The following is a 13,993-nucleotide window of genomic DNA, read 5'->3' as shown; positions in this document are numbered from 1 at the left end:
AGGAAATTTTAGTCTCTTCTCAGCAACACGAGATAAAAAATATCCCTCCAAACAGCACTGACTTCAGAGAAAGAATTAGACACTTTATTATGATTGTCAAACTATAAGTAATAAAAAATTGAAAACAAGACAAGTTATGCCTAGAAAATATAGTTTATTCTAAATCTTTATCTATTTGCACTCGATATTAATTACTTAAGCTAATGAACCTATGCTTGCCAGTTTATACTGGATCTGGAATAAAGAAAAAAAGCCTAAACCAGTGTGATGAGTGTTGTCATAATTGGTGCAACCATTAAAACAGTTGGGGAGATTGAAGGACACCTCAAGTCTGTAAGGTGATTATGTTCTAACAGAGAAGTCCTTGAGCTAAAAACAACAGTCATCAAAGCATGTCCAGAACAAACACATTAAGCATAGTATGAAAAAATTATATGTTGAGACTGGGTTTGGCCTAAGGAAAAATAATTTCCTGTGCAAGGATGGCAAATCTTCACCTGTCTTATCTAACCTGGGTGAGTAAACACAGCCTGTTAAAGGATTTTAAAATGATCAACGAAAAACCAAGGAGGTCAGAATGGGTCAACATCATTTGATCTTGGAATTATAGGAGTGAGTTATAAAACCAGTTTAAAACTTGCCTGAAAAGAGATTAGGAACGTAAAAGCTTTTAATTAGCCAAATTTTTGTAAATATTTGCACATATATTTACATGTAACATTCATTCTGGCACATTCCACCTGTTGTGTCTAACACCATTGTGTTGCTATTACAGAAGCTGTAGAGGTTTTGAAGTCGGGAGCCAGGGCTTGAGTCACAGAAACTATTTTTTTTTCTTTGGGGAAGGGGATAGGACATGAGAATTGGCAGATCATGTCTTGTTTGCAGTACAAGTATTGTATGTGTACTAACTTATTGCTGACCAACAGTATACTGCTTATTGTCATCACCACCTTGTTGTGGGTCTCCAAGAACATTGCTAAAACATCACAGGCTTTTCCAGTTTGGCCATGTGACTTAGGACATCACTCTTAAAATTATTTTTCTGGGCACCCTTGAGGAAAGCTGATTGACTGGGGATCTCTCTATGCCGGACCCACTGCCCACCATGGGGTGAAGGCTACATTGCACAATCTTGTCAGCTGCTGCATATGTCTAGTTCCCCTAACGACCAGAACAGGCTTTAGACATAAACAGCTTTTTTCAGAACTGGATTGGTTCATTAAAGCATAAAATTTCCATACAGAAGTAGTTTTGCTTTCAACATAAATCTTTATTCCTCATAAAAGATACAACTGTCATAATGCTTTTTGAAAATAAATTCCTAGTAAAACAATTTTCTTATAATTTTAGTTTTCTGTTTAATATTGTAAGTGAAAATGTAAGTCTGCAAAGTAATGCTAGCATGCACTTGCTGGATTGATGCATCATGTGGTTCTTGCAGCACTGTTCTAGCAGGAAATCGGTTTTTCCTGAAAAAAGTTATCTGGGGTTATCCAAAATAAAACTATAAGGACTTATTATGCATGTAATACAGTATAAAAATGGAGAAAATGTGTTCATTATGGTATGATATAAAATGTCTGATAATGCTAATTACGGATGGATGAACAGATTATGCCCAGTAAAACCTCAAGTCTACTGAAATTTGTTGTTGGACAACATAAACATCAAACAAGTGAAGCAGGGCTGTAAATAGGTTTCTTTGGATTGAGGCTCTGTGTGCTACTGTGGTACCTAATCACCTTTTCAGAACCTAACACCTTAGTCTTTATTTGCTGTTACTTTGTTACTAGTGACATGAAAATAGTCAAATCTCATCTGTGTGAACTTGCCCAGAGACAGTGGCATGCTGCTAGGAAAAAAGTGTAACAGGTCATTTCACATTACATGAGAAGCAGTAATAATATGAGCAAGTCTTGTTCACTTCAAAGGAGCACCATATGGAGTCAGTCTTCGTTGGTCAAATCTTAATTACCTGAGATGAAAAAGTATCTGCTATCAATACCTGAATGATTACAAGATTTGAAACTTCACGGACAGCTTTAATACTTGATCTCAAACTATGTACTTATTATCAGTAAGTGCTAGTTGGCAATTATACATTTGTGCCAATCATATACAACAAAGTTTTAAAAGAGCAGGTGAAGACCTTGATGATGGAGATGTGAGAACCGCTTTAACCAAGTTGAAATCAGACTACACACTAATAAGCCTTACTGTGGGAAAGTTCAATTGCAGTGATAGAACAAGCATACAGATTATTAAAATGAAACAGAACTAAAATATGTGTTGTGATCTCACAGGCTTTAGTTGTAAACAAGTCTTTGCAAGCTTAGAAAGTTCGAACCATCTTGATAGTAGTTCAGGTTTCATCCTGTCACAGCTGCCAATGTGCAAAGATGCTAGTAGAGTTTGCGCTTCCACCCCACTGGTCAAGCAGAGAAAATCTTTGACCAAATATAATATGTCCGTTTTTAAGAGAGATACCCAGATTTTTCTACACGTCCTTCACATTTCGTTCATGCTGAAACCACAGCCTGAGGTCGAAATCAATATTAAAATCTGTGAAAGTCCTTATCCATTCAGATTTGATTATTACGACTTGTTACTATTGTCATTGCCATTCATTATGTATCTCATATTTCAGCAAATGAAATAATCGCTGGGCAGGAGGAACTTGCCAGCGAGACTTTCACGGGCAAAAAGTTGTTGTGTGATGTGTGTGGTGCTCGGGCAAAAACTCCCAGCGCCTTGAGACGACACGTGAGGCGGCACCATCCCCTTCAAGCCTCAGGGAGGAGGACAGGCCTACTGAAAAGTACTGCCTTCCCAGCACCATCACTGCGTGCCACTGCTATCCGCATGCTGGAAGAGCTGCTAGAAGAATTTGGATACTGTGGGCAACCTGCAGGTCAGTGACCCTTCGCCTGGCCAGTCATGCCCATCAGAGATGTCTGGAGCTTGGAGGTCTACTAGTCGCCAAGTACAGTCCACCGTGTGCTAACAAGACAACCAGGAGTCCGTCGTGGTGCAGTCGAAACGCTGCATAAGTTGTTTCGACTTTAAGAGTTTTGTGAAATGTGCTAATTATGAAGTCTAGACAAGAGTAAAGGTGTCCTTTACCTGCCAATGAAAGGACAGAGACTTTGTGTGCTGTGTTACAGTATCACTTTTTGTTTCAAGATGGGAAGCTACCGTGTGTACTGTGTACAGCATGCTGAATGCTTTGTTTCACTTGTTTGAAATTGGTAGTTTCTTGACAGGATTAATGTTTAAGCACACGTTTTGGACGTTGATGTTTGCATTGAGTGTTTACATGCCAGTGTAGTGTCAACTATGCATGCAGTTTGCTGGAAGAGCAGACGTGACAAAAGAAACCCTGACCTAAGTCCTGCCGAAGAATATGTGATGCTGGACAAGCATGATTTCTCCCTGACAGGATGTAACTGTGTTGTGTGTCAACACCTTCCTGAAATTAAACTTGCCACCCCTCTCCCTTTAATTCGCGTGATTAAGCGACTGAAACTGCATGGGAAGAGTTGAACTATTTGCATAATGCAAACATAAACAACCCAAGTTCAGTTTTGAACATCTTTAAATGTTCCGCGTAGAGATGTTATGGAGACTGCTCACGTTGCCTTAGAGCATCTTTAGTTTTCTATTTGTCCAGAAGGGAAAATGTCCCTAGTGCGTCAGGAACTGCAGACAGCGAGGTCACAGATGTTGGTGACTACTTTTACTTCAGTAGTTTAAAAGAAATGAGGGGAAATACAAAGTTTAACATAGGATAGGGCAGCATGATGCCAGTTATTGCCACAACCTCTGAGAGATTTGGAAAACATTTTATTTCTCACAGGAACCTGGGGGATGGAGATTCAGTCAGCCATGTGGCAGACATTTTACCTTCGCATTATCTAAAAAGAAAAAGATTTTTTGAAGTAACGTCATTAATGTCATTAAAATAACGCACGTGTCTGAATCATGTCAGAATTGTGTTTTGTATTCTTCGCACTGGTACACACGTGTTTAGAGTTGTACACGCTGTGTGTGTGTTGACGAAAGGGTCATTTTTAGCAAGTGCAGTGTTGTGTGTGTGCGAGAGAGAGTCTTCTGTGAAGATGAGGTTTTTTGGTTTGTTGTTTTGTTTGTTTTTGTTTGTTTGTTTTTTAACTCAAATACACGAAGATTTACTTTATTAATATCAGTGCCCCACAAACAGACACGCAGATGTAGCAACAACCTGTACGGATGCGCGTGCATACAAAAGTAAGTTTATCCTTCTTGTGTAATGTCTGCAATCCTTGGTGTAGTGCAGTGTGTGCCGACCATTACTCCGTTGTGCGTGGCAAGGTCTCGGCTTGTAAAGTACACAGGTGAGAACGACAGGTGTTCAGGCTTGGTATCTCCTACAGAGAAGCTGACAAGTATGTGCCGGTCCCGTTTCTGACTAGACTGGTTTACATGGTGTAGTCGTGTAGACTAGACTGGTTTACATGGTGTAGTCGTCTAGAATAGACTGGTTTACATTGTGCAATCGTGCGAATGGATTCTAGTTGCCAATGGTCTTCAATGTCATTAGTCAGCGCGCAGGCCCGCCATCAGGCTGGTGCCAGAAATGAACACAAATATGGCCGTGGCCTGCTGTCCGCACTTCGTGGCAACGAGGGGAGTGAAATATTGTTGAGAGTCCCTCGACTCGCGATTTTCCACCGGTGCTAGAGAGGCCTTCTGTCTCTGGGTGGTAGGCATGAAAGCATGCGTTTCTCGTGAAGCCATCAAGCAATGAGCTTATCTGATCTTAATTTTATGTCAGTGGCACGACCTGGGGCACACCAAAAGATGACTTATCCTCCCTGGTCTGGCAGTGTGCATGACTCAACTCGGCAGCAGAAACACACAATAATGCGCTGACTTTGCTGACATTGTCAGATGACATGAAAACAGTGGCAGTGTCTGCGTGTCTGGGCGTTGTAAGCACGTTAGGAGTTTGTCGCAAGAGACACACACTCGGTCCAACTTTCGGGAGTCGTTGGTGTGCGAGAAAATAAAGCTTGTAGTGGTGTCGGCTTAGGAGTCTCGAGTGACCAGAGGACACTGAGCTTTATGCACCTGGATCTCTGCTTGCAAGACGGCTAAACAAGGTATGAGGACCTAGTGTGGTCAGTCACAAGGTATGAGGACCTAGTCTGATCAGTCACAAGGTATGAGGACCTAGTCTGATCAGTCACAAGGTATGAGGACCTTGTCTGTCGTATCAGTCACAAGGTATGAGGACCTAGTCTGTCGGATCAGTCACAAGGTATGAGGACCTTGTCTGTCGTATCAGTCACAAGGTATGAGGACCTAGTCTGTCTGATCAGTCACAAGGTATGAGGACCTAGTCTGTCTGATCAGTCACAAGGTATGAGGACCTAGTCTGTCGTATCAGTCACAAGGTATGAGGACCTAGTCTGTCGTATCAGTCACTAGCTATGAGGACCTAGTCTGTCGTATCAGTCACAAGGTATGAGGACCTAGTCTGTCGGATCAGTCACAAGGTATGAGGACCTAGTCTGTCGGATCAGTCACAAGGTATGAGGACCTAGTCTGTCGGATCAGTCACTAGGTATGAGGACCTAGTCTGTCGGATCAGTAACAGATCATCACGTCATAAGAAAGCAACATGTCGACTCCACACCAGGGGGTTGGCGATTGACCCTTGCGCTACCCAAATGCTGCAACACACACACACTGTCAGCCCGTTACATTAAGCGAAGTGGGTTCATGTGGTTGTGTCTCCAAAAGGCTTTAAAGTAAAATTGAGTCAGAAAATAATGTTCAACGTTATTGGGAAGGTAACATAGCATGTCATAAGTTTCTTTACGAAAAAAAAAAGATTTAGTTTTTCATTCCAGAAAAGCACTTAGTAAACCCTGAGAAATAATGTGTGCGCGTGTATAGCAAATGTTTACAGAGTGTTAAGTCATGCCTCGACCTTTCATTTTAATTGCCTTTAAACTACGTGGCTCAAATTATTAGACTTCTAAACCTGTTTGTAAACACATCTCCATGCGAATCCGCGCGCCTGTATGCGTTTGCACACAAGCTATCAGTTAACCTACTCTCACCCACACGTGGGCTTGCACTCCACCTTGTCTTCAACACATTTTACATCAAAATGTATTCACTCAAAACTAACAATTAGTAACACCTTTGTGAACGGTAAAGTGGCGAGAATAGTTTTCTTGTATAGTGAGGAAGACGCATGCTAACAGCCACAATCTGGCTTCAGAGTTTGGGGTCATTGTGCAATGTACAGCACCCCTTTCAACTAGTAAACAACCTCACTGGTTTGTATTTATTGACAAAACAAAGGCGTAACACGTTCTGTCACCGCGGTCACCATGCTGCCACGCGTAAAAGTGATTTACCATCACTGTTGGTTCGAGACGGACGTTTACAGAAGTTACAAGCCAGCAGGACTAATGATGAAGGAACAAAGAGCAAGACTTCGAAGGCAAATGTTTTCAGAAAAGTTTGCCTCGATGAGCTTGGTTGTTTTTCCTTCACATAGGTCAACATGGACTTTACGTAGACTGTTACTGCATCCTTCCTCCATCTGCCACCTGCACCAGGCTTTTTATTTCATTTGCCTCTCACCTACCACCATCATCAGCTGCACAGATTTTTGTCGACAACACTCAGGTCTTAGTCGGCTGCCAGTGCTGTGAGAAGTCTGTACTGGGTGAGCATCGTTGTCATTATCAGTCATCATCAGTCATTATCAGTCATCATCAGTCATCACCAGTCATCATTTTTTGTAGGTGTATGTTCAGTTAGGATCGCCGTAAACATGGCAGCAAGAGATTAAAGACGAGGATGGCTTGGTGACGGGGAGAGGTTGAGGAGGTAGTTGAGAAATTTCGACTATAGGGCAGGTATGGTTCGCTTGCCGATATTCCGTTTTTCTTCCTGGGTATACTGTGGTGACATGTCAGGGACACACCGTTACTACGGTCATTAGAAGATGGCACTTAGACTGGCTTAGACGGTCATCACAAGATGGCGTCTGGACCGACTTATGCGGTGTGCGGGCACCGGAAGCGTCAGGAGTGGGTGGGGCTGGCATAGAATACAAGTTTTATGGAAATCGCAGTGGGCTGATAAGAGTATATCAGGTAATTGCCGTGAGAACATGGCATATGCAGGATAGTCACTGATGACAACAGGTAGTAGTACAATGAAAGAAGTTCGCCCCATTGAAGGTTACCGTAGAGTTGAAGAGGTTTCGTTTTTAAACGCCGGTCTCGGGAAGTGGGTTTGTTCCTGCCGCACGGCTCAGACTTAGAGCCGCTGATAAAAACACGGGATAAATACGGGTGAAGACATTTTACCTTGTAGTAGCACACTCAGCCTTGTGGTGTCTAGTTCAAAGGTCTCAACATGAAACTCCTGTTAGCTATTGCTTTTGCCGTCGTCGCCATTGTCCAGGTGAGAAATGTTAGATTATGTAGTTAGTTGCCAGGGGTGCCGCTAGGGTAGCTGTGCGAACGGTTGTAGTAGAAGTGAGGTGTAGACACCAGTGTCATCTGTCTCATGACCTGTGCTGCCCTCAGTGTTCTCACAGCAGACAGCTGGTAGTCAACTCTGTGGGCATCGTTTTTCTAGATGGAACGACGTTCGTTCGTTCACTTTATTTGGATTTTAATTCTTTCTTTGGAAGTTTCTTGTCATACGTATAGAGAATTCACATTAATGAACTTTATAAACTGAAAGTTATAAAAGAAGACGTGGAATTTCTGACAATGAGCCCATTTTGAACGAAAAGCTCGAAGAAAGCAGCTCGCTTTTTTAGAAGTGCACGCTAACACCTGTTTCATGTCTGAAGGCAAAAGTGGGGAAGGAGTGCAAGAACGAGTCACAGTGCGACCCCGGGGAATGTTGCCAGATCCTGAGCCTCTTCCCCATCATGAGCAAGCGACAACTCGTCGTTCTGGATCCTAACCAGGATCGTACAGGTCAGCACTTTTACCACGACAAGCTCTGATAATGAGAGACCCTGGACACTTGACTGTAGTCACACATTCGTGGTAGTCCTGGCTGGCTGTCAACTTTCTTAGCCTTAAGAATACGACGGAGACACGTGCATAGGAGACAACGACAGGAACTGCACACAGGCACTGCAGACAGCAGGGAACAGACGGGTACTAACATGGGTAGGAACAGTACACGAGGCTCGGTATGGACATGGCGCCCGGTGCATTCCTAGAGAAGGTTTCCATAGGTTTGTGACGATGCCTAACCTTGATAGTTTCGTGGGAGCGGGGTAGGTCCATATGCATGGCATTGACTCGCCTTGTGATCATTGCAGGAACGTGTCAGCTGTACAAGACCGAGAATGAGCCGTGTGGCCCGTTTGAAAAACCCAACGGCTACTGCAGCTGCGCGCCTGGCCTGAGCTGCCACATGTACGAGGTCAAGGTGGAGGACGCCCAGATAACAGGCCGCAGGTCGATGATTGCCCCCCACCCCGGGTACATGTGGCGAAGTGAGTGTTGGTCCGAGGCCAGAATCGCAGCAGCCGCCAACACAACCCCGGCACCCTAGGGCGACTGCAATTTGTGGGATCAAAGGTCGAATTAACGATGACGTTTGTAGAAACACATTGACTGTTTGAATTGTATATTATATACCTACAACAGTAATACCTTGCTGTGTACATCTTAGACTTACAAAGCATAGAGTGTTGATGTATCTCCGTGCTTCAGTCTACCTGCTGTCTACGCCATCAAATACACACACTTGTCACCTTGTAGGTCGCTGATGGCAATGACTTAAAGCCCACTTTGCAACTGTGAGGCTCCGAGTGCTTTGTTTTGATGTGTGTGTGTAATGGGGGGGGGGGGATGTTCTTATCTTTTTTATTATTTTTTTTTAATCTTCAAATGGCAAGGCGAGACCCTACTCGTGTCCATGTCTGTTTGCGCGATTTCTTTATTGTTCATGTTTTTTCTCTCTCTGTGTGTTTTGTATATTCTAGTTTTGCACTTTTATTTACCTATAACAAACATTGAATTCATTTGTACATTTTGTGAAGCACGCACATTCGTTCGTCGAAATGTTTGTAGCACTGACTGCGTTATGTGAAAGGTTATCAAAATGGAGTTCATGTACTTTCCCCACATTCACATCAGCCAAACAAATCTGTTGTTCATTATTTTACTTGATAAAGAAACCAGACTTTATCATACAAAATGAAGGTTCAACAGAGCTTACTATCTAGCCTTGTCTTATCGTATCCCCTTTGTTGGGTTTCCGAGTTATCTTTCCACCTACTCAGGGAAGAGTTCAATTCTCATGAATGACCTTTTGCGCTTCACCCCGTGGCTATAAAAATCGACATGGCTGATCAGCAGGTATTGCCACCGGCCTTCGTTTGAACCACTTGAACGATATCATTGCCGGAAAATTGTTGAACCCCTGTGTCATCCTTAAATTGTAACCGAGCTACCTAGTCAGGATGGGAGGATACGGGACAGTTACTCTGCTTCTCTTTGTATGTCCAGGTGAGTTCTCCAGCTTGTTACTCTTGACATTTTTTCCTTCATATGAAGGAAATGAGTTTATGTATTCTTATATATCTTACCTTGTGCTACTTTTTTTCTTATTTATTATTGGTATCGGCCGTATTATAGAAATATTTTTAGAGCTTTTTATCGGGTGTTTTCCTTTGTTTACCTAAATGGGAATACCTATGTGGCTTAATGCGATTTATCTTCCTTTTCTAATCACTCCAGGGTCATGTTTATTTTGGTTTGTCCTTTTTTCAGTGAAACTAGGTCGTGTTTATCGTGTCAACTCTTTCAACATAACAGACTTTTAAAAACTCGTGTTAACGAAATTTGATATTTATGACAACTGATTGGTAGTTCTGTATGAGAAATTGTTACTATTAATAATAATATTACAAAAATTATATATATAACATTCTTTGATCGGCAATTGTAATTTTATTATTATAACAGAAGATCCGGATTTTATTATATTATTAATCTGTACGAACTATCGATGCAAATGTTTAGAACACTTTGCAAACATTTGAAGTTCTCCTTTTAGCTTCCCTCGCGTTCATTTGGTCCACGGATATCCAAGATGGCGCTGAGCTGTACGCATGCGTGGGAGACACCGTGACGTTTCCATGGAACTTTGCTCTTGCCGACGGACAGGTAGTGGAGGATATCAAGTGGTATTTCCAGAGGGAGGGCTTTTCCAGACAGAGCGTAGCGGGGACAGTCGATGGCACCTTCTTCTCGCTGCCGGCCTTTGCTCGCCGTCTGGATCACGTGACCGCCGCCGGCATCCAACTGAAGAACGTCACAGATGCAGACACGGGCAACTACTCTGTGGTGGTCACCGTCCTTAACGGAACGACATACTCCACATTCCAGCATACCTCGTCTTTAACTGTCGCAGCTGGTGAGATAATGTAACATTTGTTTTTTAAAGTTTATTATTGGAAAATGTGTTACTGGGACTGTTCCGACTGCTGAGATTATTACGATGCTTGTTATTCTGATGGTAGCAGATGACGAGTCTGTTAGTAAAACCTTGCTCTTAATGGGGATGATTCATTCAAAATCATGTTCTCAGACGCCTTGGTAGCTAGGCGGGGATCGGATTTGTTGCTGCAGCAGCAGAGAGTCGCCGTGTACGACAACAGCACGCGCCAGTTTCACGTGCAGCTCATCTGTGGGAACTTCCGCATCACTGGATACCCTCCCGTGGCGGTGGAGTTTACGGTGAGTGAACAGGCAGCATTTCATGTCCAGCATCCGGCATGTCGTAAAGTTTTCCTTCTTGCGACTGAGTAACAACATTCATATCTGGCTACACTGGCACAGCCTCGCGCTGTTGGACAAACACTTTGTGAATGTGGAAGTAGAAATCCACAAGATGCACATCTACAAGGAGGGTATTTCATCAATTATTCTGCGCATGCGCAGTGCACACTCGTTGGTGGTTAACGCGAAGGCGGAAGCGGGGTCTCGGTCTGTCAGCCACTCAGTTGCCGTTACTGAAACATGGGAATGTAAAGAGAGAAAGGTGACAGCGATCATTTCTTTGTTACACACTCTCCTCGCAGTGGTCAGTTTGAAAAAGGCGGAAGAGAAGTTAATATTATTTGTTTTTCCGATGGTAAATGTCTAAAAACTCGAAAACGAAAAGTGTGATTGTAAGCCATGCGATGAGAAAAGTCAAACTCAACAGTATGTGGTCGACTTTTCGTATCATGTCAGATAAATGATCGTTTAATCAGCTAGAGCCCAATATTACATCCTCTGTATGAAAGTCATTGATAACACACAAGCGCCACCGCATCGAGCATAACAAACACTTACAATGTCAGCTCGAAGTTCTTGGCCAGACTTGATGATCGTCGTATTATATACCAAACGATCACACGTGCGCGGCTAAAATATCCTAAATGTGATAACTTTAACAGTCAGGGAAGGACATTTGTTGCATGTATCCGAGTGTTTGGCTTGACACACCTCACATACATTTAAGCGGAAATGTTACAAGAATATTGCTGTTGGTATACTGATGGACAAGGACAGGCATACATTCTCAGTAACGGATCAATTTTCGCGAAACGCACTAGCTTTCTAAAAATATTGTCGTTTTTAATTTAATCTCCTTTTCTTGTCTTTTCTTCTTTGTACAGTATCCTTCAGGACAGAAAGATATTGTTTCGGTCAACAACAGGGGGAACTTCTCTCTCCTGCTGCCTAACCCAGTAGAGGGAGGTACCTACACCTGCCGACTTCTCGCGGACTATCCGCCCGTCTCCTGTCTGCCCGCCAGCAGCAACGTTCTGTCCAGTGTAACTGTGAGCATCGATGAGGTGAGGGCGCGCATGTCGCTGATAGAGGCCGAGCAGAGGGCGCTTCTAGCCGACAACGATCAGCTGAGGAAAGAGAACTCTGACCTCAGAGACATGCTAGATAACCAGACGCAACTTTTCCTACAGGAAGTGTCTGAACTGACGAAGGAGCTCAACGAGCTTCAGGAAGGTAAAACCTTTTCAGCTGATGGTCGAACTAGCAGCCATAGTTTCTACGTGTACGTGTGCGTGTGTATGTGCGTGTATTAAAGAGAAAGAGGGAGAGAGAGGAGAGATTAGTGTTGTTTACAACTTCGTATTCTTCAAGGTTGGTAACTATCATGCATGACATGTTTTCTCACAGAAAAAGCTCTCGGCCACACCAGTTTCCACGTCCAGCTGTCGACTGACGTCTCGGCGTCTAGTTCCCACCCTGTCCTCTTCGACAGGATCATCAACAACAACGGAGAGGCATACAACTCGTCCACCGGCCGCTTCACCGCCCCTCGTAATTCCACCTACTTCTTCGCTGCTACTTGTGCTGCCACCAACTCAGATGTCAGCTTTTCCATGCATACACTGACGAGAAAAGTGTGTCAGGCGCGGGCTCCCTATGGGAGACTTTATAACGACAATAACCGTCAGTGGTCAGCCACGTGTCACGCCTCGCTGCACCTCGCTGAAGGAGACGAGGTGTGGGTGGAGGTCGACTCCTCTGTCAATGTCGGCGGCACTTACTCCTCCTTCAGCGGCTTCTCCGTCGACGTTGTTTGATGTTCTGCAACAAATGTCCTGTCTCCAGCACCTTCTTGACTGCATGTCAACATACGATTTGTCACATCGAGCACCAATCTGAGTGGTTTTAATGAAATAGCGAACAAAATACTTTATAAGACATGAACAAAATATAATTCAAGGAGGCACATAGGCAAAAATACAAGACCCAATACACACCAGATGAAAGACAAGATACAATCTACAGAACGCAGAGCGTTAGCTGCAAGACATACAAAACAGACACCAGAAGCAAAATTCACATAAAAATGTAAAACACTATATGCAAAAAGCAGCAAGATTAAAAGTACAAGCCTCAATATATCAAACAAGAAGCACGATACAAAATCAAGACGGAGGATAGAAGGTGCAGTAAGTAATATGCGGTAAACACAGAGGAACTTCAAAAGATGACAGTGATACTTTTATCTGTGAAGACATTGACCTGGCAAAACAATCTAATAAAAGAAAATATTTTAAAATGGCAGAAGTGCATGTGTGGTTTTAAGTTTCTGTACTTAAATCTTAAGGTGGATGAGGAAAATGTTTCTCTTGGTCGATTGTTGTTGTTGTTGTTGGTTTGTGTGTAATCTTGGACGGCTAACAGAGAGCTTATTGTCAGATCAACACATTGGTTTATTGGAGCATTATGAATACCATTCTTACCTTGTGCAGACCAACTAGCAAAGTAAACAAATCACAAGTTTCCTGCAGACCGCGACATCGTTAGGCACGTGACCAATTGCACAGAGAGCTGTTGACTTGTTTTCATGTTCACGCACCTGCACATCTTCTAGACCCATCACCGCCCTGCCCCACCTCCTACACACCAGTCCATCGCCAAGTGAAGCTGTTGAGTCGCTGATGTCACAACAATTAGTCGATGATGTCACGGCCTTCACTCGGCGATACACTCTGGGATGGAGATAAAAAGTCTTTTGTGATGGTGGGTGTCATGGGAAGGGGAACCAACTGCCTTTCTGTGAGGATCTCTATTCATATAGACCCTCTCAGCTTTCTCTCAGTGGTTATTAAAATACAATTATAAATATATAAATAATTATTATTTTCACGTCTGACTACACAGCTGCGAGAGTGTGCGAACTTAGTTGAACAAATTGAAGGCATTCGCAGTGCGAGGTCTTCAGTGCTTTGACAAACACGTAAGCACTTCTAGAGTTGAACACTTTGATGCCAACATTTTCAAAAGAACTTTATTTATCTTTAGGTGCTGATAGATTTGTTGTTTTCTACTCTAGACATACTGTTGTAAACAAGTTAAACTGCAGCACACTCAAGGCTGATATGAACGAAAAATACTTATTTATAACTTTGTCTTATCGTGTCCTGTCA

At 43.0% G+C, this 13,993-nt stretch overlaps 2 protein-coding genes across 2 annotated transcripts; both read left to right on the top strand.

The window, feature by feature from the left end:
* Window positions 1-7,246: 7,246 nt before the first annotated feature.
* LOC112555503 lies at window positions 7,247-8,835 on the top strand. The gene is made up of 3 exons (XM_025223936.1): window positions 7,247-7,473; window positions 7,871-8,000; window positions 8,354-8,835. The coding sequence occupies exons 1-3, from the start codon at window positions 7,426-7,428 to the stop codon at window positions 8,587-8,589; spliced, it is 414 nt and encodes a 137-aa protein (XP_025079721.1). The 5' UTR covers window positions 7,247-7,425; the 3' UTR covers window positions 8,590-8,835.
* Window positions 8,836-8,959: 124 nt separating this feature from the next.
* Window positions 8,960-13,127, top strand: LOC112555502. Its single transcript, XM_025223935.1, has 5 exons — window positions 8,960-9,548; window positions 10,099-10,458; window positions 10,633-10,781; window positions 11,708-12,056; window positions 12,231-13,127. The coding sequence occupies exons 1-5, from the start codon at window positions 9,503-9,505 to the stop codon at window positions 12,638-12,640; spliced, it is 1,314 nt and encodes a 437-aa protein (XP_025079720.1). The 5' UTR covers window positions 8,960-9,502; the 3' UTR covers window positions 12,641-13,127.
* The last annotated feature ends 866 nt before the right edge of the window (window positions 13,128-13,993 follow it).

Source organism: Pomacea canaliculata, linkage group LG14, assembly GCF_003073045.1.
Source record: "Pomacea canaliculata isolate SZHN2017 linkage group LG14, ASM307304v1, whole genome shotgun sequence".
NCBI lineage: Eukaryota > Metazoa > Mollusca > Gastropoda > Architaenioglossa > Ampullariidae > Pomacea > Pomacea canaliculata.
The sequence above is the reverse complement of the archived record's forward strand: the minus strand, read 5'-3'. Positions and strand labels throughout refer to the sequence as shown.